At 40.4% G+C, this 25,529-nt stretch overlaps 1 protein-coding gene across 1 annotated transcript in view; it reads right to left on the bottom strand.

The window, feature by feature from the left end:
* Positions 1-5,609: 5,609 nt before the first annotated feature.
* Positions 5,610-25,529, bottom strand: part of LOC128449875 (oxysterol-binding protein-related protein 10) — a 31,060-nt gene continuing 11,140 nt past the window's right edge. The window contains exons 6-13 of the mRNA XM_053433216.1: positions 25,088-25,445; positions 23,809-23,930; positions 14,203-14,370; positions 13,009-13,522; positions 10,281-10,467; positions 9,280-9,462; positions 8,099-8,252; positions 5,610-7,359 (exon numbers count right to left, since the gene is read on the bottom strand). Of these exons, the coding sequence (XP_053289191.1) occupies positions 7,315-7,359; positions 8,099-8,252; positions 9,280-9,462; positions 10,281-10,467; positions 13,009-13,522; positions 14,203-14,370; positions 23,809-23,930; positions 25,088-25,445 (1,731 nt within the window). The 3' untranslated portion in view covers positions 5,610-7,314. The remainder of the gene's footprint in view (positions 7,360-8,098; positions 8,253-9,279; positions 9,463-10,280; positions 10,468-13,008; positions 13,523-14,202; positions 14,371-23,808; positions 23,931-25,087; positions 25,446-25,529) is intronic.

Below are 25,529 nucleotides of genomic sequence, written 5' to 3'. Positions count from 1 at the left end.
AGTCTTGTTGTTCTTCCCATCCAGTGACAAAGTCTTCTCATATAACAGATTAATAATAAACTGGTCATGTCCAGGGTCACATGAGATTAATAACAACAATACTGACGCCCAACTGCTGATACCACAATCAAATATTAACACTCTAAAGATCTGACATAATAATTACACATCATTTTACGCAACAGCAAATACAGTCAATATCACCCTGGACATGTGCCAGTCTATGACTAGGGCTTATTTAAAGCAATATAATAAATTATATATATTTGAATATATTACAATTTCAGCAGCTCCAATCTCAGCCCACACTGAACACAATTTGGAGGCATATTTACTTACAAAAAGCTTGGTAACAATTTCAATGCAGAAATTCTTTGTAAATCCAAATCAAACATCTAAAGTTAATTTATTAGTAAGACTTTCTATATAAAGAATACTTATGTAGATTTCACTCGCAATTTGTCAATACGATTGTTTCAACGTAAGACATATATAAAACATGAAATAACAGATGTTTTTATAGAAACAGTAACTTTTTTCCCCCCTCAAACACTGAGAAGATGTTGCTTTTTACACAAACAATTAAAACATATTTAAATCAGTGCTAGTAGCAGTACTCCAGACTTTCATTTGAAACACTTAGTCAGACTAAAACTTGTTTAAAAAGGACATGTGACCTTTCTGATGCATTTAACATCTTAAACAGTTTGATAGGATTGTTTCATGTGTGGCTGTAACAGTGTGGCCAAAATTTTTTAACAATTTCAAGAGCGTTCAGACAGAGTGAGACAGTCTGACTAAACAGACAAACGTGTACATATGCAAAGATAGCATTTTCACTGAAGTATCACTGTAAACTGAAATAGCTTTGTAAGAAATACAGGATAGCAATGCAGTAAGTTAATTCTGTTTTAGGCCTTTGCGCAAAAGGTAAACATTGGCAACAGTCATGAAGAACATCTTTTCCCTTGTGATGGTCAGGGGTTGTGGCCTTCCTGTGCTGCATTTCCCTAAGATCTTAAAGTCATGATAAGAGAAGTCCTCTTTGGCTTCCTTGCTGAAATGATGTCAAAAACATTTAAAATCTGAACTTAGAAGACTTTGGACAATGGACTGTTTTTAACTATTGACTATACCAGTGTTCGTCAACCCGTCAATCGCGATCTTCCGGTCGATCTCCCAGTCTTCACTGTCGATCCCACAACTTTTTGGACTCACTGGCTGTTGACGCACTGCAGATCAGCCGTGTGTCAGTTGTCTGTTTTTCACATTTGCTCTCCTACTGCTACTGGCGGTGGCTTTGCAGGTTTATCTACTGCATATTCTACTGCTTCAAAAACAAGTTTGGTTCATGTTCTAAACTAAATGTCAGGAATCTAAAGGTATGAAGATGCAAATTTTTCGGTCTGTTGATAACAATCAAAGCCCCGTTGGAACAAACGAGTGAATTCCCCAAAGTGAAAAAAAGCTGGAGTGCTTTTACTTTGAAACGGGTTCGGGAAGTGTTGTTAATACATTTGTGTCATAAACAGATAAACATTGTGGTTCACAGCAGAATAAACAGAGAACTAGATCTTTTACGTGAGTTTTATCGCTATCTGATGAATGTATGCCACAAAGAAATGGTTGCAACACTTTCTGTATGCCTGTACAAAATAAAAGCACTCCAGCGTTTCTGTTAACGGAATCCATTCCCTTGTTTAAAAAGTTTTTTTAATTCTGAAATATTTGCAGGAACGGAAGATGCACGGCTTCATAATGTGAAGTACTTGTATTTATTTGAGTACAAGGAACTTCTTTCATACAAGGCAATAATCCTATTTGTGGGCATATTCAAATCGAAACCTATATGTAAAAACAATGTTCACCTCTGCAGAACATTGTTGTAGAACTGAGAAGCTACATATTGTGCATTGTAAAATGAGTTGATATTAATTTGAATATTGTGCATTGAATAGAAAAGTTGCACAACTTCCACTCTTTGTGTTTATTTATTGCTTGTACATTCAGCCTTTAACAGAAATTGCAAAACATTCTAAATATGACACTCCTAAGTGTTTTTTTTTAAGATATCAGGGTGGTACATCTCGGCATTAAAAAGTTATCTTGGGCTCGAAAAAGTTGGTGACCACTGGACTATACCAATCAAAAAGGCCAACTTTTTGATTGGTACTGTATCTTAAATGTCAATTGTAGTAAATATCTTATTTGAAGAATGCAAATTAATATATTTGTTTTTTTTTAACCACACAAAGGGATATGAGTGGTTTACCTATCAAGGATTTTTATGGAGGTAAGAGTAAGTCTGATGTTGGACAAAAATACTTTTTTCTTAAGTCAGAATAATCATCACAGATTTTCCTGGTAGTCCTTGATGAGTTCCTCTCCAGACTCTCCAAGTTACTCCATTAAGCAGCGGATGATGACGTCTCTTCCAACTTTGATATGTTGCTGGACATAACATCATATAACTGCATATACATTCACTATGGATCGAGAGTGAGCAGTGGTGAAGCGAGCTACGGACTAGATGTGGAGAGTGAGCCTTTTATGATTTAATGCAGCACATTCATTAAATATTTGGCTTTAAATATGATCAACCCTGTCCTTTGTCTGAAACACCAGTGTCCAATGCTGCCAAAATGGTTTGCTGGAGAGGAATTGTTGTGATCCTTCTTAACTCCTCTTTGTTTTAAAACAAAAGGTTAACAAAAACTAGTAAATCACCATGCTAAAACAATACAATACTTCTCTCAGTTTGCAATATTGAGCATTGCTGCTTTCATAATTACAATACAGTTTAACCAATACCTCTTTTAAACATTTAAAAAAAAAAAGATAACATATGTTCCAACTTACTAATATAAATGTAATGTAAACAAACACAACACATTTTGACAAACAGAAGATAAATAGCTTACACCATTGGGACCCCTTCTTCAGCAACTGGAAACTTGTTCACACAAATTAACTGGTCTGTGTCTAGAAAAGCAGCACATTTGCCAGCAAGGTAATAGCTAGCTAGCAAGCTAAGTTAATGCCAGCAATGTAGTCTGTGGCCTACTCACACACTGACTTAAGCAGATGAGCTAACATGAATGTGCAAAGTAAATAAAGCATTAAACCTACCGCAGTGGCTTCACATCAACGAACTGTCTCAACAAATGAGGTATAAAATTATCCAGGAGACGTCTGTCCTCCTGGGTCAGGTGCTGTCTGTCCCTCAGGGGCAGGTGGTGTCTGTCCTCCTGGGTCAGGTGCTGTCTGTCCCTCAGGGGCAGGTGGTGTCTGTCCCTCAGGGGCAGGTGGTGTCTGTCCTCCTGGGTCAGGTGCTGCTGCTCTTGTCAGTGTCTAACCTGTTGTGTGAAAGGAGCGCTATTTGTCTTCTGAAGTCCCTGGTTGAGCAGGAAGGCTGAGCAGGAAGGCTGAGCTGGAAGAGGCTTTCGAATTTCACTCCGTCAGCCAAGTAGACTTCACCTCACGATACAAGATACATTTATTTATCCCAAACACATGCACAGACAGACTCATGCAATTGTGGGAAATTTGTCCTCTGCTTTTAACCCATCTGCTGCAGATGTTTGGGGAGTAAGGTGCCTTGCTCAGGGGCACTAGACAGTTAGGGCAGTTGGATTTTTAGACAAATCCAAGTGTTGTCCATCCAGGTTCTTTTTGTTGTTGTTGTTGTTGTTACTCCATGGAGTCGAACCAGAGACCTTCCAGTCTGATGTCTTCCCAATTTTCTGCCCATAGTCCAAGTTTTTCTGCCACTAGTCCACCACCTCTCAATGTGTCAGGCCCTTGCAGTCAATAAAGAAGGGTAGTTCATATTACTTGGCGTGAATGATAAAAAGTACTTACCGAAATGATGATTCATATTTACTAACAAACTTCAAGCAGCAGATTCAATAACACACAGCATTTTGAAGTAAAAGCGCTTAAATAATATGTTATTGCAGAATTTAAACAAACAAGCCACGTGCACATTCCAGGGGCAAACAAATCTTTTTTCTCAGTGCATAATGCATACCAAAGTGTCTTTGGCCAAGATGCTGAACCCCTGAATGCCCCCTCCTAGATGTTGAATGCGCTTTGGAGAAAAGCATCAGCTAAACGACATGTAATGTAATCACAGTTATTTATAAAGCATCTTAGTTGCACCCATCTCAGATTCTCATCCTCACTTGCTACTTGTTCTATTTATTTTGTCCACCAGATGGAAGCAAGTTCACAGTGATGCACTGTGGGTCAGTTTCCACACAGAGGCAGTAATGAGGGCCTGAAAACCCACGATGGGAGTCCCTTTTGTATTTCGAAGGATTTGTATTTCCCTTTTGTGCTTTTCAGGGTCTAGACAAATTCTTACCAATGTTTGCAGGAAATTCAAAACCCCAAAAAGTAATTGTATTCTGGAGTAATTCGATATGGGCGTGGCAAAATGCCTCAACAGCAATCTAATGAAAAGCCCCTCGGTTAGCTTTCACTGATCTTCACAAAAATCATAGCCCATGTGTATCATGACTAGACAAAAAAGTCTGAGGTTCAATTGGAAAAAAGAAACAGGAAGCCCGCCATCTTGGATTTAGAGGCCAATTTGGCTGTTATCCCCAAAAAATTTCTTTGATGTACTTGTCCCAGGGTTTTCATCAGATCAACTTCATGTGGACATGAGTGTCATCATAACCAGATGGAGGTATAAACTACCTTGAATTTCGAGTTCTCATCACACGGTGTGATCATGGCACGGCGTAACATTTTGATTACACGCCATCAAAACACGATGTTCTGTATCTCAGACATACTCGGTGCAATCGACTCCAAACTAAACATGTAAGACAAGAGTCCCGGCATGATGACATCTACACAGAACCATGGATTAAAATCAAAGCGCCACCTGCTGGCTACAGGAAGTGACATGTTTTATACTTTGATGAACTTCTCCTGGAGGCTTTACAATATACAGCTCAAAACAGCTCACTCAAGTCATTGGATCATTGTCAGAATTGTGATATTTTCTCAAACCGTGTAAACATTGATCTGTGACTAAGGACCATCCTTCGCCAAAGGACACGATGTTGTCATAACTCCAGTGTGCATAGTCCTATCACTACCAAACTTCTGTCACATGATAAGAGTCCAGGCCTGAACAGCTCTATGTGTCAATATTTCCTAAGTGTCATAGCACCACCTACTGATTTGCCATGAAACAGGAAGTACTCTGTAAATCCACACCGCATTATCCAACCGGCTCCGAACTACTGACCTATGATCATAATCCTGACCTGAACACATCCATATATATTAATATTAATTCAGGGTCATAGCGCCACCGACAGATCAGTAGAGTGAAGTTGATCAGTGAAGTTGTCCAATTGACACAAAATTGCTCATGCTACATTAGAGCCCCTACTGAAACAGATATATTAGTTTGTACGTAATAATAGTGATTGCGCCATCTACTGGCAACGGGGTGTGATGTGCTATTTGATAGCGTGGACCGTAACAAGATATCAGCAGGCAAGGATCAACATCGCGTGACGGTGGAAGGAAGTGAAGCGTTTATGCACCAAGACAACAAAGGAGCATAGTTCAATTCGGGAGACGGCAGGTTTGACAAGAGATATTTATTTTAAACAAATACAGATATTGTTATTTCACAAGCCCAGCCCCCCCCGCCCGAGAACAACCATCTACAGTAAGAGTTGCATAGCTTAGTTGACTGTATAGTCAAATGTAGGACAATGTGTTTGGTTGTTTATTTGTCTGGTCAAATCTACATGACACTGCACTACTTCCCACTGGGAACATCTGCCAGGGAATACAATCTAAAATAAATGAAAGACTGGCTTAAATATTAATTTTTGGGGGGGATCGATTATTAAATTTAGCTTTTGTAAAAATGTTAAATATGGCTAGAGGCAGATATTTCAGAGGCACATATCAGATGACCGAGACAAATGAAAACCAAACCAAAAGCCTGTCGAAATCCCACTTGAGGGAAGTCAGAGAGTATTTTTCTGCACTATTATGAGTGAACTGACGTTTGAGGCTTAAACATTTTTCCAACTCTCTGATAAAACTGCAGCATAGTAAATGGTTTGGGGGTCGTTGTATGTAAAGTCATGGGTGACTGGAGGGTTTCATTAGATGTTGAGGTTGAATAACACCGAGCCTTATCGTGATAAATGTGTGTATTCTTAAGTGTGTAGCATTCCCCAGGTGAATATGAAAAATGAGTCTAGATGTGACATTGTTTCCCTCCTAAAAAATTCTATAAAATTGAGTTGCTTCAGGTAGAAGATCAGTGGGCTACAGCTTCAGCTCCAAATGTAACCAGTCTACATAGCTACATTCTGCCCTGCTCCCGCTGGGTTCTATGAAATGTGCTTCCAGGCTGGTTTCTCAAACTGGCTATATGGTTCATCCGTTCTCACAGACAAACACCCAAACGTAACACGCTCACACATGTGCAGTGCTGCTTATACTATACTGAGGAGCCAAAACATTATGACCACTCATGTCTTCCACACAGTTGGTCCACTGAGGCCTGTTGTCTACAAGGCTTCTGGAGGTCCTTGTGGTGTCTGGCAGCGATACCGATCCTTTAAGTCCCGTAAGTTGTGAGATGGAAACACAGCGGATCAGACTCATTCCTGCACATCCTCCAGGGTTCCTAGGTGCTCACCACTGCTGACCAGCAGCTACCCATGAGGCCTGGTCCTTTCCAATTGGTCCGGCACAGTTGTCTGCCTCAGGTCTTTATCAACGGCAAATGTCTCCCACATCTGCAATATTGACTATACGACTATCAACTGTTCCTCACCGATGAATTCTGTATTTCCCAGAGCTTGACATGTGCCATTGTCTTGTGATGATCAACTCGTCATTGTTTGGTCATAATGTTCTGGCTGATTGATATACAGTATATATATATATATATATAGTTTACAGTTAGTTGTGCAAAACAGTTGTGACCAAAAGTTGCTGAGTACATTGTGCAAACAAGTAAGTATTTAGAATGGCAGTAGCTGTTGTTTGGATTTATTATAAGAAAAAAAAAAGTCCAATTCTGTCATCTAGTCCAGGTATGTGTCTGAATCCAGTCATATTAAACATACCCGTGTAAGATCAGTCTCATCTCACTATGACTATGAGTCTGTCCATTTTCCACTGGAAGTCTTTGGCACCTCTTGTTCTGGCACACAGAGAGTCTCATCTCTCTCTCTCTGTCTGTTTCTTTCTCTCTCTCCGCATTTTCTTGACGGCCAATCCCCCAACCCTGATCGTTGACCTGGCCACCAACTGCCTCCAAGGTCAGTGAGCTTTCCAAAGAGGATTGTGGTACACCCAGCCTTCACCCTACACACACACACACACAAATTATTATTATATTATATAACATTTTCAAGCAGAAATTATTTGATCATAAAGAAGAAGCAAATAACAAACAATGTATGAAACTACAAAAGAGACATGCAGTCCTCAAAGTCACAATGTCACATCACATGAAGTGAGACAGGTCAAGAAACACAAGCAGTCAAACTTCACAACAGCAGGCAATAAGATTGAATTGTAGGTATCCATCACGATTTTAAAGTGCATTTCGGGTTTCATCTTGGACCTGCTCACAACCTGTTTCTTGACCTGTCAGCATGATGTCACTATACTGTATATGTGCACAGGTTCAATATTTTACATTTTCTGTTCAATCAGTTCACTCAGTCAGGTGGATGCAACATTTATTGTTTTATGTGTGGTGGCATAAAAGAAAGAAAGGAAAAATCTGTGAATGTGTGTTCATACCTTTCAGTCAAAAGAGACAAAGGAGACAGACGAAGCGAGTTGTGTGTTTGAAGTGAGCAACAAGGGATTGTATTTATCAAAATAAAACCATAAACAATATTGTTCACTATTTCCAGGGTTAGAAAAAAAAGTTTATACAACTTGGCTACTAACATGTTGTGAGATAACATGATGTTTTAAATACTGAGTTGGCAAAGTCCCTAAAAAGACAAAATATGATCCAGAACCCACCAACCCATGAACCTGTTAGTGGTCACAAAGGCAGCGGGTGTTACTGAAGCGTGCTGCTCCTCACCTCTTTGACAAAATACTTGGGTTTCCAGGGGGTTTTGGTGGTCGCTCTCTGTTTGCCCTCACTGCGCTGCCTCTCCTCCAGCCAGTGTTTGTGTTCTGTGGCTGTGTCCATATTTCCTGCCTCTAGCGATGCTGTCACATGCTGCCAAAGACACCTACACACAGGAAACACAGAACCAGAACAGCTGTCATTGACATTGACTTGTCTAGGAAATCAAAATACAGCTCACGGCACAATCATTCATTTATGTGTACAACTGTTATGACTTGTGAACAGATACGCTTCCGATATGAGGCTACATATATGTGCTCAGGATCATGTATTTCAGATCATCTAACCCAGATCAACACAGACGCTGTGCTTTGTATGACAACACTATGAGGTCAACATTGTTATCATCTCAGAGTTGGCAGACAGACAGACAGACAAATGGAAAGAGAGAGAGACAGAAAGATGGAGATTCCTCAATCTATTAGAAGGGTGAACAACTATGTGTTCAAAATGTGCCTGTTGACATTGTTACAAAAACTAGCCTGATGGGAGTAATGTGTTTTATTTACAATCTCACAAAGCATCATTCTTTGTAATCAAAATCTCTTACATCCCCAAAATCATCAAAGATCATGTCACAGTTTTGAGACGAAAGCACACATCAAGAAATCGTCAAATTAAAGTCAGTTTAAATAATTCAAGCATTGAAAGTGGAAGAGCTGAAATGAGTTTCAGTTCCAGCATAATTATATGCACTGAAAGGAGCTGGAATCTTAATCTTAATCTGAACTCTTAAGAGTGCAATATGAGCGTAACGGTCCGGTGTGTAGTCTCTAGATCTCAGCAGAAAAAAAAAAATTATAATCATAATTATTGAATCACCTGAAACTAAGAATCTAGTTACCAAAGAATGACTCCTTTACATTTTTCTGCTGAAGCCCAGAACAGACAAACCAAACACTGACTCCAAAGACGGCTTTTTGCACTTACCTGCAGGCCACCGTAGTTTCTCCTAAATCCTTGAATGGCAGGCTTTTTGGTAATATTCTAATTTACTAGTAATTTACCACTGTCCCTTAGTGCTACAAACTGAACCTTGAAATACTTTGTAGCATCATTTTTTAATTCATGTGAGTTTCTCTACCGACTAGACATTTAAAAATGTGCGTGACTGACTTAAGTGCACCCACCGTGACTCGTACTGGCCCTGCTTCTCCACAGGCCGGATCCTCTTCTTGATGACTGGCAGTTTGGAGGTATCGATCACCTTGTTTTCCCCGTTGTTGTAGGTGAACTCCAGAATCCCATTCCACTCTCCCTGGGCCTTACACACTATGTTTCCTGTGTGGTTGTTCTTCACCTCTGCTGTTACTCTGACAGAAATCAACATTTAACATTTAGGAATAACATATCACCATCCTGGGATGTGCACAATCCAATGATAATTAGTGCAAATGAGAGGACTGTGATCTGAAATCACATTGCATTAGTTTAAATTATAATTTAAATTATCATAACATCCATTTTGCATCATGGAACAAATTAGGTTTTCCAGAGTATGAGCGATGCCTTGCGGAGCAGAAAGGTCGGATGTGTGACATTCTAGATGTTAGATACATTTAGAATTCAGTGTTCATATAAGTTTCAAGAAAAGACTGCAGATGCTTTTATCTATTCTTCTGATGGAACATCTGTCGAGCTACAGATTCACCACAACGAAAACATTTGAGAACCGCTGATCTAAATGTACTAGCATCATCTAGTTCTTCAGATCCGCTCATGTTGCCAAGTGGTGTTCCCATTGGTCCAAGTGGTTCCTGCTCATTCTCTCCTGTTAATGTAGTTTTCCATCAAAGTCCATCAATTAAGTATTCTCAGGCGTTCCTCATGTGTGACTTGTTAGAGTATCCACCACTAGTAATTCTATTGACACCCAGGGCTCCTTTATCCTGCTGAGACAAGTCAACAGGTTAACATTGGTTTAATAAATTTCCCTTGGGTGCTAGTCTGTTTCTCGTGTTTGTGCATCCATCGTTTCCTCACTCCAGGCGACACGTTTTGAGATGGCAGAAGCGATGCAGCTGGGGTGTATAGGCTGATGTGGCTCAGCGGAATAGCTAGAGTTAATTTTGTCATATAACTGGATAACCGTGTTATTAAGGATCACAGAGCCAGCAGACACTCTGCCTACCTGTGCACTTTTCCTCCATAGAAGGGTTTGGTGTGGAACGTGACAGTGGCGGAGTACCCACTCTTGGCACAGTTGATGGTGACCTTTCCCCCGAGTTCCACCCATGGCACAGTCAGGATTGAGCGGGCGTAAGCACATGGCAGTGTGAACACATACTCCTCATCATGCTCCAACAAATACAGAACACCTGGGAGAAGCAGGACAGAGACGACAAGGTGTATCAACACTGGCTGTTAAATGTAGAATGACATTATATGGAAAAGTAGAGTAAAGTGAACAGCTGCACAGACAATGATGAAGGCGACAATGTACATAGACAAAAGTCCATCCTCTATTGTGGTGGATGATCTGCCATGAAAATTGCTAAAGAAATTCCTGAATTCTGAAGTTGAACCTAATTGTTGAACTCACTCTGTCTGTCTCCAGTTTCCAACATGCATCAGTGTAGTTACAAATCTGTAGATACATTGTGATTTAGCATTTGGTTTGGCTTGGATTTTGTCTTCCTGAGCTCCCATCCAGATCTGCCCCCCCTTCCTCACTGCCGCTTATGTAACTAACAGCTGTCTCCTCTACCGACGCGCACGCACAGTCTCTCTCTCTCTCTCTCTCTCTCTCTCTCTCTCTCTCTCTCTCTCTCTCTCTCTCTCTCTCTCTCTCTCTCTCTTTCTCTCTCTCTCTCTCTAACAATCAGTATGATATATGTGATAGGCCAAATGCATGAAGGGCCATAATGCTGATAATACATGAGCCAATTATTGAATATAGTGAAAATACTATAGTATATTGCATGTGTGTAAATAAATGGAAAATATCAGAGAAACCCCCCTCCCATCTTCATGTTGCCCATGTGAAACTGAATGTTTATTATATGTCTCATCTATTTGAAATAGTACATTTTCATCATGGCTGAATGGTTTGTCCATCGACCATGAGGAACTAAAAAAGGTACATAGTACATACACACAGGGTTTATACCTCCTGCACCACTATTGGTGAGAAGAACTCAGGAGGCTAACAAATGCTTAATGCTTTAATGCTGGCCTAATTACAGCCACACACACACACACACACACACACACGTTAAGGTAGTGAACAGCTGCACACTGTCAAACAATGATATTCGCACCAGTTAGCATTGGGTCCCTGAGGTAGAGACATGTGGTATTGCAGCAGTTAACTGAACACATGAACATTTTGCCATGAGCAAGAACACTATGTCAATTTGGAGAAAAGAAGAAACAGATTAAAATCTTATTTAACAAAAAGCTAACTTAAAAGCTCACTACTAATAAAATGATCATGCTGATAGAGCCTTTGTCATTTTTTAATCTTTCTGTGCAGTTCCATACTCATTCCCCTTTCACTTCTCTCCTGTAATCTGGAGCTATCGTAATGAAGCTGAGATGTCTGGTGATGCAGAAACACCTCCTCATAAGATCTCCTCCTGATTTATTACTAGATACAAAACATCAAGTGTCTGAAATCAGCGAAGTAGAGCAGCAGGGCCCAGAGGGAAGCAGCATTTATTTTGACACAACAATTTCAAAAATATATCTTTATACTTAAGCCAATCCAATTTCATATTTTAAAATTATTCAGTGCTCCCAATTGCCATTGTTGCGAATGAAAATTCTACACTGCTCTGTGTTGGGCTATTAACAACACACATGCAAAGAGTGAAGTTGAGAAGGTGAATAGTTCTCGAGATATGTGTTACACATACAGACTGGAGTTAGTAGAGAGGAGTCTAAATACCAAAGCAGCATGTTTCAGTAATTTTAATATTAGGTCAAATACTCTATTATAATCTGAATCATATTGTATTATTGAAGGGAATACTCAAATAATTAATCTTAGATGACTTTAGACAATACCTGAACATTGTATGGACACTTACACAAAGAAGAAAATCTTGTTGGTTATCCCAAACCTTAAATGTGTATGGCTGAAAGTGAAAATCAGCTGAATTATGTTGAGTCCTTTGTGTTTTTATCCACATGTCAAATGATTATGCAATGTAAGGTTAATCTGTATTGTTCCTGGGTGACCTCTCAAGGATTTACTTGTCATTTGAATCAGCTCAGTCTTGACAAAGAAGAATGTACAAGTGTACAGCTGCAAGAAAGTCAGGTCACACCTGGCAATAGAATGCGTCTGAACAAGAGTCTCCTGTAACAACAAGTGATCACCTCTCATTTCCCTGCTCTAAATGTAAAAAAAAAACATTTACATTGTCAGTGTGTGTGTGTGTGTGTGTGTGTGTGTGTGTGTGTGTGTGTGTGTGTGTGTGTGCGCGTGCGTGTCTGTGTGTGTGTGTGAATAAATCATTGAAACAAGATTTAAAAAAAGAGATGAAAATTTCCCGTCAATATATGTGAAACCCTTAGAGGTGTAAAAATATAATAATAAATGTCATCATAAAGCGGTTGGTGTACTGGCCTCGGATGCATTTGTGTTCGTAATGTTAAAAGAATTTGGCCATGTGTCCCAGACCACCTCCAACATCATCAAGCACCAGAGGTTGCAAGCCTCACTCGTAGTCTTGGTCTTGGCCCTGGCCACTGATGGTGCAGTTACACCTCAAGGACACTAAATAGTGAGATTTCGTTCGTAAATATAAACTGCTTTAGCTAGCATTGTAAAGATATTTGTTTAATATGAAAGAAAATGGAAAAACAACCTTTCAACATCAGTCATCTTTGAAACAGGCTGCATGTTCTCTTACCTTCCCCAACCATGGAGACTCCCACAGACATGCCCATGAACTTGCTCTTGGTCCAGACATGAGTGTTGACACACATTCTCCTCTCCTTGCACTCGCAGTAGAAGCCTGATACAGGTGGGTGGTGGGACACTTGCTCAGCCACAAAGCGAACACAATAGCAGTCGGACGTTGTTCTGCTGCTGCCATCTGTCCCCCTCTGTGAGGACCTGGGAATGTTAGAGGGGGCTATGGGTGCTGAACTGGGAACAGTGGTCTTGAGAGGCCGAACACGGTCCCGGGGCACATACCAAGAACAGTGGAAGTTCTCCCCCAGGATGGGGTTATATGGCTTCTTGGCCACAGCACCCTTTCTACCCTCATGAAAGGCAGTCAAGTAGTACTCGACAAAGCGAATGATCCGCTCCTCTGGTGTGCAGCCGGAGGTGATGGAGAGGAACATGTCAGGGTGAGCCATGAAGTTGGCGTACATCTCTAGCAGGGAGCGCTTCTCCAGAATGAAGGTAGGGAGCACCACCTGGGAGACGGACGGAGAAGAAGTTTCAAAACAAGATATACGCCTGCAGAAGATGTGATCAGAAGCGAAATTCAAATGCAATCTCATCTGCAAAAAGCAATCATAGGAAATGTTTTGCCAAAAAGAGATACAAACAGAAACTTAGAAAGAAGAAAACCTGAAAATGGAGAAGGAGGAATGTCAACAGATAGATGGATAGATGGATGGATGGATGGACATATGGATAGATGGATAGATGGATAGATGGATGGATAAATGGATAGTTGGATGGATGGATAGATAGATGGATTTATGGATGGATGGATGGATGGATGGATGATGGATGGACTGATAGAAAGCATATGTAAGTTATGTCTAAATGATCACACCGATGCCCCCAGCCCTTTCATAATCAGCACATTATCTCTGTGATCTGAAGCAACGGCCAATCAGTAATCAGCTTGAGCTCAGTGGTCTGAAAGAGTCACCACAATCACATGAACAGGAGACATGTGAGTGCTGACTACAAATGCACAGCACAGAGGGGAGAGGTGAACGACTCACATGATACAGTATATGTCAATATGCAGGCCTATGTATATAATGAGATACGACATATGTTGTTTCATGAGTCAGGTCAAAAAAGGTCTTTTCACTCATGACTTCAAACCTAAAAGATGAAGTCAAAACCAGCCTCTTACTCGAGTCAGGTCCATGCCAAGTTTGAGCTGGGAGAGAAGGTGAATGATGATGCTTCGCTGGTCGTCCAGAACTCCCAGGTCTTCCTCATCATTGTCCTCTGTGTCTGTGGTCTCGTCATCAGGATGTATGGTGTCTGGACTGCTGGTCCGACCCTGCTGCTGTCCCTGCTGGTGGAGAAGGAAACATCTATTGGTAAAGCTAAAGAAGAAAATATTCTCTCAGTTCTGTCACTAAGCCATTTACATAAGAGAGAATATCTCTATCACTGGTTGAGCAATAGGATGTGCTTGTTATTTAGGACCCCCCCCACACCTGAAGCCGGCGGAGATCATTGCTACCTCCAACAAGGAGATTTGGTTTTCAAATGGGTTTGTTTGTCAGTTAGCAGGGTTTTCACAGAACTTGGTGGAAGGTCAGTAAATTTTAGCACAGATCCATATACAGGATTTTTCACTTTCTTTACCTTCCTTTTGCAGGACACTTTTCAATTTTTTTGTTGGTTTCTCAGAGAACTATGTGTGACTGAGAAAGGTGGCCTTAGCAATAAAGCTTGTTTTATTGTAATGGGACTGTTGAGCCTTGGCAGAGGTATGATATTTACTGAGTGCAATTCTAGTTAAGTTAACACATCATACTGGACAGATGCAAAAGAAGCATTTCTTGATTGACTCTTTGTTTTGTTACATGCATTTAGAAACACACATCTATAGTGAACATAGTATCACAGATCTACTGTAATGCAGGAACATACATGATGGCAGAAACAATGCACGTATCAGATGACTGCTGAACACATCTGCCCTCAAAAGTATGTAGACTCCCCTTCTGTATCCTCTTTATTACACATGATTCTGAAATGGTGCTGCACTCGATGATGGTTGGTAATGGGAGTTGAAAGGATGGACAGTCATAGCCTACAGTTATTGATTTAAAAAACAAACAAAAAATAAACACCATTCATTGTGTCCCAAAAACAATCTCATTAAGTTGGAAAGGGTTGAGCTGGAAATAAGTGGGAAAAACATACAATATACAGCAGGTGCTCTCTGGGAAGAGCCAGAGAATCAGAGCCACTTTGAACCAGGTGACATTGGTCTTTCCTCGTCTTGAGGCTTTCCCCCATTATAGTTCAGAATGCACAATTTCTCAAAAGGCATAATCAAAACCGGCGTATAATGCTAGTCAGAATAATTCATTTTAAACAAATATACAATCCACTCCTTGGAAACGACATTATAACGACATTATAGCAAAACATTACCAACATTAGATGAAAGGGGAAGTTCACTCCTTCTCCTTTAAGGGTTAAGTAGGTCAGTAGGTTAGTGAATAAAGACCTCCTATAGAAAACCTATAAGTAAATCTATACAGTGAGCAAGTATTTAAGTATTAAGTATTTAAGTTCTTAAATAATTCACAGAATGTGCACCTTCCTCTCTGCATACATAAACACGGACTCAAGCAAATTTCGTCACAGGCATGGAGGATGCCTATAATTCTTATAGTTATATTAATGGCTGTGTTCCACATACTCTGGTTGGCGGTGAGTATTTTTGGTTTTTCCAAAACCTTTGGGTTACTGGCTGCACTGGTGGTGAGGTGACACTTAAAAGTGGCACCAGTGTTTGTAATGATGAACAACTTGGATGATGGAATGTGCAAAGTAAGACAGGCCTGATCATCCATCACAAACTACACGCAGTGTTGAACTGTGAATTAGTTGTATGTCATAACATCCCAGAGTGCAGTGCTCTTCTCTAATATATACAAATGTCATGTTGCATGCAGCTGTGATATCATTTGCAGATTATCATGTATTTGTTATTCACACTGAAGGACTGACCTGTTGTCAGCATGTTCCTGCCATCACTAACTGTGACGACTCATAACATGTCAATGCTGCTTTATATTAGACCTCACATTTCCTTTGGACCCAGGGCCAGCTGGTCTAAAAGATCACTATCATGTGATGTGATTACTAACTATGTGCAAATATGGAGCAATTATTTTTTATATTAGAAAGTTACTTGGAGAGCAAAGCTGGATCACACACTCGATCAAGGGGGCTCATTAGGTAAACAGTTAAAAATGTGTTGAACACACTCATTTAAAGCCCGGCTGCCAAATACAGAACTCTGCATGTTCTGAAAGAGTGTTTTCCTCCCATATCTTGGTCAAATGTTATTATTCTTTCTGAGTATTTTCCATGGTGTAAAGGAAAACTTGCCTGACTGACATTGAAAAGGGAAACCAACCCTCTGGATGAACTGTTGGATTCTCACTTCCACAGCTATTTACAGTTCATCAATTGAAAACTGATATCCTTTAATGTCTTGGTGGAATCTAACTCTGAAATTGCTTTTGCACAAAACTGAGTGCTTCAGCCAAGATATTCCAAATCATCATAAGTCATCAGAATTGTGGTATTCTGGCGGTGGTATCTCGCACATGACGTCCTCCTTTGCTAACAGAAGCTGCTCGAGGTCTTTGTCCCTTGAGCATAAACAGATGTTGTTTGGTGCTTTCACTGAAACAACTGATACTGTGATAATGAACATCTCCAGTGTCATCCTGGACTCACATAAAATAAATTATGCTGCTTTCATCTGATTTTGGGTAAAACAATGAAGTGAAATTTCCAAACTGTCGGTTTGTTCCTTTGAGCCTGATAATCTAAAATTTCGATGAAAATATTAATAAAAAATCTGATTCACAGGCAGCTTACATGACTAACTACACTTTATCTAATGCTTCTAATGTTTCTTGTATCAGTGTGACCTGGACAGTGCCGCTCCACACCACAATCGCTAAATAATTATTACATCAAAGATGGCTTCACCTGTATCCTGGATATTTTAGCTTCATATTTGTACAACTGAAGTAGAGCCACGTCAGGTTGTGAACCTGGTAGGTGTTCATCTACTGACTTTATTTCCCATGTACTTTCCTATAGCATTACATTGACAGCAATCATAGCATATTAGCACAAAAGGCAACTCTATGTGTGTGTGTGTGTGTGTGTATGTGCCCAGCTCCTCTCAATAAGTTTTTTAAAAACTTTTTCCACTGTCTGCCCACATAGCCACATCACACTTCACTTCTACAGTCTCACACACGCTCTGCCCTTAATGCTTTAGATGCACAGACACACAATATAGCCCTATGAATGCAAGACCAGCTGTTATTGCTTCAGCAGCCAGTTCAGCATCATGGTAATAGAACATAATACGAATAACCACACACACAAACACACACACACACACCCAGCAGTGATCTCCCACTCACGTTATTTGGCTGACATTGCACCACCGCTGACTTGGAGGAAGTCCGGCTGGATTTCATGTCCACCATGCAGAGAGACGGACAGAGAGACAAGGGGGCAGACCTCGGCTGATGTCCCGGCACAAATGTGAGCAGAGTAACAGAGCAGAGCCAGAGTGAGGGGTGACCCAGAGACGATGAGGAGGAGAGAGTGAGGTGAGAAGACAGGAAGGGGGAGATGGACAGGGCAGGAAAGGAGAGCCCACCCTGTGGTACTTTGGATAGGCAGATTAAGAGTGATGCTGACAATCCTCTCTATCCAGCAGCCAGCCTCCCTCCGTACATAAGCCCTGCCCCCTGCACATACACACTACATCATAACCCGTCCCACTCTAATGCCCCCCCTCCCGCTTTCTCTCACTCTATCTCCCACAGTCTGTTCCCTCCTTGGTACTCTCCTCTATTCCTGGCTGTTTCACGCATTCGCCCTCTTCTGTCCCCTCCCCCTCCCCTTACCATACCTCCATCCACCATACATGTTTCCGTGGAACAGTCTGTGTACCACTATGTAGGCCTGTCTGCGCTGAGGGCCGAGTGCAGCTGATGCCTCCTGTCTCCTTCTTGCCACAAAATCACTTTTCAATGCCAGCTAAGACAAACAGTTCTGTCATTTAAAAAACAAACCTTATGGGATTTTGTTTGGTTTGTTTTACTTCACCACACAGTAAAATTCTCTCTCTTTTTTAATACAAAGCTTTTCTTTATCATTTATTTAAAAGAAGCCTGCTCTGAAGTGTGAATGGAGTGCGTTGTACCCAGAGTCACATTCATTCTTCCTTTGCCTTTACATTCTACACAGAGGGATGGTTACAGTTCAGACTCATTGCTTTTAATTAGAGTTTGGCTTTTTATTTACAAATGAGACATATCATTGCTGCTTCCCTGTTAATTATTATACTCCTTTGAGCACTAAAACACTCAAAGGCACAAATATTAATATGTACTCTTCAGATCACAAGAGTCCTAAATACACGTGCCACCAATATTATTGAATACACCAGGAACAGGGCACTGATCCAGCTCTGTGTACAGGTGTAAACGCAACCATGATGCACTGAGGGCATATTTGAGATTTGATCGCTCAGAGCACATTCTGAGCGGATCTGGGCCACATTCTTTAAACAGTGTGAACCCAAATGTGTTCGAGACCACGATTCAGGTGACGTCCTCTGACCTGCTACAGATTCATAATGAACCAAACATTTTCACTGATTTATTAGTTAACACTGATGCACGTATATTTATTTCATTTTTTTTATTTCGCTGTAAAAATGTCTTCATGTTCTGTGATGGTGCTTTAATAGAGATTTGTACTTAGATGAAGATACTGTGTAGGATGACACATGCCACTGGCAAGAACAATTCCCTGACTGTGAGAGAATGAAATTAGTGTTAGTGTCATGTTTATCCTGTTGGGTAAAATTTAACTGTCAAGTATAATTGTGTATAATTTATCTCAAAATAAAAACAAAAATTCAGTAAACAATCACCCCCTTTCTCTGATCTGCTGTGATTGTATTCAGGAATGTTGTGTAAAGCACATACAATTGGAGACATGCTATTGGATAATGGGACTGAACTGATTTGATGTTTGCAGTCTGTACACAAGGCGTTGCTGAGGGCTCAGCATATCAAAGCAGAAGCAGGTCACAGAGTCTGAGTGCTTGTGGGTACGTGTGAACACCCCTCCTCCTAATCCTACTCATATCCCATGACTGGTCTTCATTCCAGAGAAGACTTGTCTGCAAACCAAACAGATGACTATTTCCAAGCTTTTACTTTTATGGCACAGTGCAGAGATTTTCAAGACATTTAAAGTTAGAAGGAAGATGTTACAGATTATTCTAACACAGATCACAAACGCAAAAAAATTATTCACTTTTCTGCTCAATGTGGAGATTTGAGCAGTTAGGTGAGTGGGTTGATGGAGAAATCCGAAGAAAGATGAGACTTCAGTCAGCTCTATTCTAATCTGTTGATAATCCTTCCCCCCCATCAGATGGATTCATGTTCAAGTATTAATTCCCTAGTTGCTGTCATGGGAACCGGCAGCTTATAAGATAAACTGAATTCTTCCACGGATCACCACCTGATGGACAAATCTGGATTTTGGTGTTTCTTATAATTCTAGTGCTGTTCTGAACTTGCCTGTTAGCTTGGCCTGTGGTAATGCTCTGGAACTACTTAAGAATGATTCCTACAGTTCTACATTATACTGTCAATTTCTTCTTGTTTCGTGTGCTGGACGTTGTGTGCCAACCTTTGTATAAACAGTCAATGATGCAGAGTAAAGGTAGAAACTTTGTGTTCAACCCGCCTGGTTTATCTTTATTGAAGATTTTATTATCAATATTTTTCATGAAATGAAACCGACTGTGCTTTATTAGTATTACTTTATTATTAGTAGTAGATGTTATTTTTTTGTTACATTGCGTAGCGACTTTTTCAGAGGTCTGACACAATCAACAGACCCAAGTTAAAAAATGTCAAAATAAAAGCTCTGTAATTCATAACAAAACATTGTGATTTGACTGTGAAGACAGATTGCTGAACAGGAAGAGATGCTGTGAATGTTGTTGCCATGGTAGAGATTAGTACCTGTGCTGTTTATATTCTGAGTCAGTGCAATATTGTGAAACAAAAATTGATGTTGATTCTGAGCCGCAGTTTGACCCTATGGGTTAGACCCAGTGACCCGGACACTGCTGTAGTGTATCCGAGGACAAGAAGATTCAACTGGGTCTGTAGAATGACAGTCAAGGTACGCTGCACCCCCTCCAAACACACACACACACATGACCTTTACAGAGTGCTGGTTGCTTGGATGTTTATTAATTATGGAAATATTGCCCTCGTCATGAAAACACATGCAAAGTGTGATGTCGATTAGAATGGTTTTGGTGTTTTTGCGTATAGAGCAAACAGCAATGGGGGGCTCTGTGAGGCAGCTCGCTGTCACTCCTCCAAGCCAGGGATGTGTTCACACCATAAACCAAAGCTTCTATGAAGATGTGTTTTCACAGAATGCTAGAGAACGAGCCCCATAACTGTCACAGTCCATTGCCTTCTGAAACACACAGCTGCTGCACCAGAGCCATTGTCATTACATTGATCCATTTTGATTTCCCCAATGAGAGATCCACAGTATCAGCCTCATCTTCTCATTTCCTCTGACATTATTCTTTTTGCAGTCGGCTGTGCAGGAAATTCCTCTCGTGCCCAACCCACTGAGACTGAATCTGCATTGTGCATCACAGTCCGAAGGCTCCCAAACATACCACTGTGATCTCTGAACACACATCAGTGTTATACAGGTGATTTGACCTGATTAAAAAGGGCTCATTTCAGCTGGACTGGATTCACTCTACAGATAAATGGCTGAAATGTGAGTGCATGTCCGTGTTATTGTTGGTAGTCAGGCAATAAGGGTAGTGAACTGTAAAAAATGAATGGAGGCTCAGGTTTCTTCACATTGAGTCCAGCTTTCTCTAAAAGAAAATCCTAAAAAGGGGAGGAGAACAACCCCCTAAAGAATCTTGAAGGTGGTGGTAATGATACATGTCCTGCACCTCCACCTAAACAGCCAATGCCAATCCTGGAGATATGGCAGTTGCTGCTCAGAGTTGAGGTTCAGTATTCTTCCAATTGATGGTGGCAGCAGGTAAAGACAGATTTGGAATAAACATGGCCGGGTATAAACCATGAGAAAAAAGTGTTTAAACCCTTACTTGCAATCAGAGTGGCTTCTATTAGATTTAAGTGTTGATTCTCAACATTTGCTGCTGCTCTCTCACATTTATTAAAAATAGGATCCTGGTCATGTTAGTCTGCAATATTATCTAAGGGGGTTGCCAAGATGGCTGCACTTGCCTATAAACACTTTGGCTGGGGATCATAAGAACATCCTATGTCTGGGGTTTGAGTGAGTGAGTGGGACTGCACAGTAGGAGCTCCGGTCAAAAACTTAACGATTCAGTGAACTAATCTTTTGAATTAATCATTTTAATGACCTGATTCTAGTGATTGTGGCAATCAAATGATTATGACCTGGCTCAAATAAATACAGTGAATGAAGTTGACACCAACGCACAACATTCCTTTCTGAAATTAGTGAAGTTTGAGTCACTTTCAATAATAATGCCATTTGATATTACCTGTGCCTTAACATTTCTGTAACTCCTGTCCTGAATTTCATACCTGGTAGGATATTTAAATCTGTCAAGGGAAATTATAAAAGAGCAACTAACGGTGATGCAGGACTGTCATCATCGAGTGGTGGCGGGTTGTGTGGCACCCCCTACTGCTGGATCACAAATACTACAGCAGAGATCTAACGGATTGTGGTACATAACGCTTTTAGCCTGGACACACACACACACACACACACACACACACACTCTCAAGTTAAAGAAAAAAAACGTATTCGTGGAGAAGTTCACATAAACTATTGCAGTCAATTAATGAGATATAGAGAACTATGCTTGTTGAGGGAAAGACCATTATACTTGGTAGGCAATGCTGGTGACTCTCTACCAGAATAGCTAGAAGGTAGTAGCAGGATGTATGAGTCTGTTTTCAAGTTCCTGACATTCTCTGAAAGAGAACAAATTTGTCTCAGTGGCAATGGAGGGTGTGAGAAGATTAAAGTTTGAGCCCATAGTTGGAACATTTCAAAATCCTCTCCAACTTAGACTGTGATGTCAAAAAGATGAAAAAGATTTTGTTTTCACAACATCCAGCCATCTCTCAATCAACCTGCACAGTTTGACCTTTGAATAGATTTTTCACCACACATGGTGCAGGACTTGTCAAGTGCCAAAAAGTGATAATAAACATTTTGGGCTGATTGCTGATTGCTTGCATAACAATCCTACAATGAGCTGCCCTGCTGTTAGTAAAACGATCAAATGCTCTTTTTAAAACTAGCTCACTGTCATTTTCAAATAGCTTTAAGGTGAAGTGGTATTTATTTTCTGCTTTACTGACAAGGCCCACATTAATTGGCCAAGATTTTTTTTTTTTTAATAAAGATGTCACTTCAAAGCAGCCAGGAAATCAAGCACAGGTTTAAAAATAATACAAACTCCTGCCAACACAGCCTACACAATTCATAACGTATCGTAAAAGTAAAAATGGGCCAAGTTTTGCACACACACACAAGACGTGTGCGGATATAGACAACTGTAATCTAAAACAGAGACTTAGAAAAATTCAGTTTTAAGCATTATAAAAATATAAACTAGTACTACTGCTACAACAACAAGCACAACTACAAATAATAATAATAATAATGAAAATGATATGTTCAAATTACTATAATTGTATTGATATCTGATATCTGATATCTGAATATCTGAATATCTGAATATATTTTTAAACACAGATCAACATACAGTTCTATTAAAAACCTATATAAATCGAAGGGGAAAACAAGTCTTTGCTGGTTTCAGACAGAGACAGTTGCCGTTTTTGTTTTTTTTAGCACCTGTGTGTTGTTCTTAAACTGAAGTGTGGTCAGCACTGATGCTGAATTGCTATATTAAGGCGGTGGAATGGGATTTCTGATGATTTTGCACCCAAGACAGACCAATGATTGATCAAGCTGCTAGGTGCCACCCCACTGAGCCATGCAAAGGTTAATTTGAACACAGAAAATGTGCTTAGCTTGTAACAATATACCCCTACATCCCTCTGACAGTATAGTCCTCATGGAACACAGACTCAAGAAAAAAACTGTAATTGAAAGTACTGCTAACAACAAGCTGGCCCTGATTTGAAGGTTTAAACAAACAAGAAAAATGGTAAATCCATCGAGCATAATGGTTTAATTTTATAAGCAGCTTTTTTACAGGGAAGTTGTGAAGGTGCAGTCAATGAGAATAATTCTCCCTAATTCAACCGCATGATACCATATAAAGAAGTAGTAAGCCATTAATGAAAGCTTAGAGATCACATTAGTGATATCATTGAATATCATGTAATGAGATTGGGCTGACATTTGAAATGTACGCAATCCAACACTTGAGCGCTGGAAAGGGATTCAAAATCATCAAACATCACCTAAAGAAAGAACATCACAAAGTCTGACACAAACATATTTGTTCTGTTCGAGTGGTTCTGGTTATTTACTGCAATAAATGAGACTTTAAAGTATGAGCAGGTTGACACACAGCATCCAAAGGTCAGTTTGGCAAAGTCAGTGCATTATTGATCCAAACGAAATGTAATGTAACTACAGCACTGATTGAGGAAAAACTGTAAGTTGCCATTATGTGATGTATTACCTCTGAAGGGACGACTGGCTTTGCATGGGTTTGGGTCGAAGGCCAGAAGGAGGAGAGAGGTGTCTGAAGGCCATTTTTCACCTGCTTCTCAGAAGATGTTCTGGACCATCCAGTGGGACTGTCTGATGGACGGGAACATAAAAAGGATGACAATAAACCCAGAGTCTCTCTTTTCCAAAAAACTCCTCCTGGCAACACAGCAGTAGCAAATTAGCAAAGCAGAGACTTTTTTGAATCCTGCATTAGAAGGTATTATGCTTGAAACTTCACCACTCACGCAACTGTTGTCATACCCATTGTGGAGGATGCTATTTTTGGAGCATTAAAATTAGTGCGTAAATGTGAACTTGAATTGAGTGGAAAGGCCACAGGCTTTATTACCTCAGGTGGATTGAATGGGCAAATATGGTGGAGTTTCTACAAGAAAGATAAGGATCACAAAAAACATTAGGGATCATCCTCTGAGGATCATGAACAGCAAATCCCTTCTTGTTTTGGAGCAATAGCCCTGGTTATTGCTTCCATCATAAGGACACATGGCTGGATTTACCAGTAAAGCAAAAATCAGTGAGGCTAAAATCATAACTTCAGATTAGCAGATTATGATATTACAATACATTATAGCTACTTATGACTCCACTTTATGTCACATACTTCAAACTGATACAAATAATCAGTCGGCTGTCTTATCTTGCCTTTAGCCCACTGACCCAAATCATATCATCAGTATCATTCACTGTGAACACACTGACCAATGTGCAACGTGCAGTTCCATCAACACAAAGCCAGAGTGACGAGTAAAACAAAGGGTGAAGAATAAAAGTAAGAAACTAGAACGAAATAAATACTTTAGGTCCTCTCACTCATTTCACTCTGGAACCTTCCGAAGCAAAACAACTTTTGTAACAGAATGGAGACAAAACAGATTAATGGAATATTGCTTCCACTTCAGAATTGCTCCATCTGATGTCTATGTTAGGACTTCTCCTGAGGGCACAGGATTCTTGAAGGTCACTAACAGTTAATCATAGTGAGGAAGGGATGACAGGAGTCTGTTTAAGTGATGTTGCTTCATGGCTTCTACTTATATTTTGTTTGTAGAGGAACATCTCACAGTTTGTCAGTTTGAGTTTTAATTTATTTCTGTTTCATGTTGTCACACTCTGCAGATGCCATTGATGCCAAGCCAAGATCTAAACACATTCGGAGCCAGACTTCCTCCCGAGGTGATCTGGACCATTTGTTTGCTTTGATGTATCCTTTCATCCACTCAACTCACCTGCATGACTCTGGATGTGGTTGTGGCCACTTCCTGACCCTGCACTGTAGCTGCTGTGAGTAGGACTCCGGTTTTCACTCAAGTTGTGGGTTGGGCTTTGACTCCTGAAGCCAAGGCCACCAGGCTCCACCTGGTTCACACCGGAGCTGCAGCGCTGAGTCCACGGCTTAACTCTTTCTGTTGGAACTGCCTGATTCAAACCACCCGAACTGTGGTTGAGGCTCAGACAAGGGACGTGGTTCTGGTTCTGGTTTTGGTTCTGGTTTAGGGCCTGGACAACATTGTGCTGCAGCAAACTGAGGCACTCCCCAAGGCAGCTCAACGTGGCTGCAGAGGTGGCCTTTAAAAGGAGGAGATCCTTCACCAATGGAAAAAGGAAAGGAAGAAAAGTATGACGTGAGAAAGATGAGAAGAAGCAGCTGGCACTTTTTCTTCAAAGTAA

This window comes from Pleuronectes platessa, chromosome 10 (genome assembly GCF_947347685.1).
Source record: "Pleuronectes platessa chromosome 10, fPlePla1.1, whole genome shotgun sequence".
NCBI lineage: Eukaryota > Metazoa > Chordata > Actinopteri > Pleuronectiformes > Pleuronectidae > Pleuronectes > Pleuronectes platessa.
This window is presented reverse-complemented; position numbering and strand designations above follow the sequence as displayed.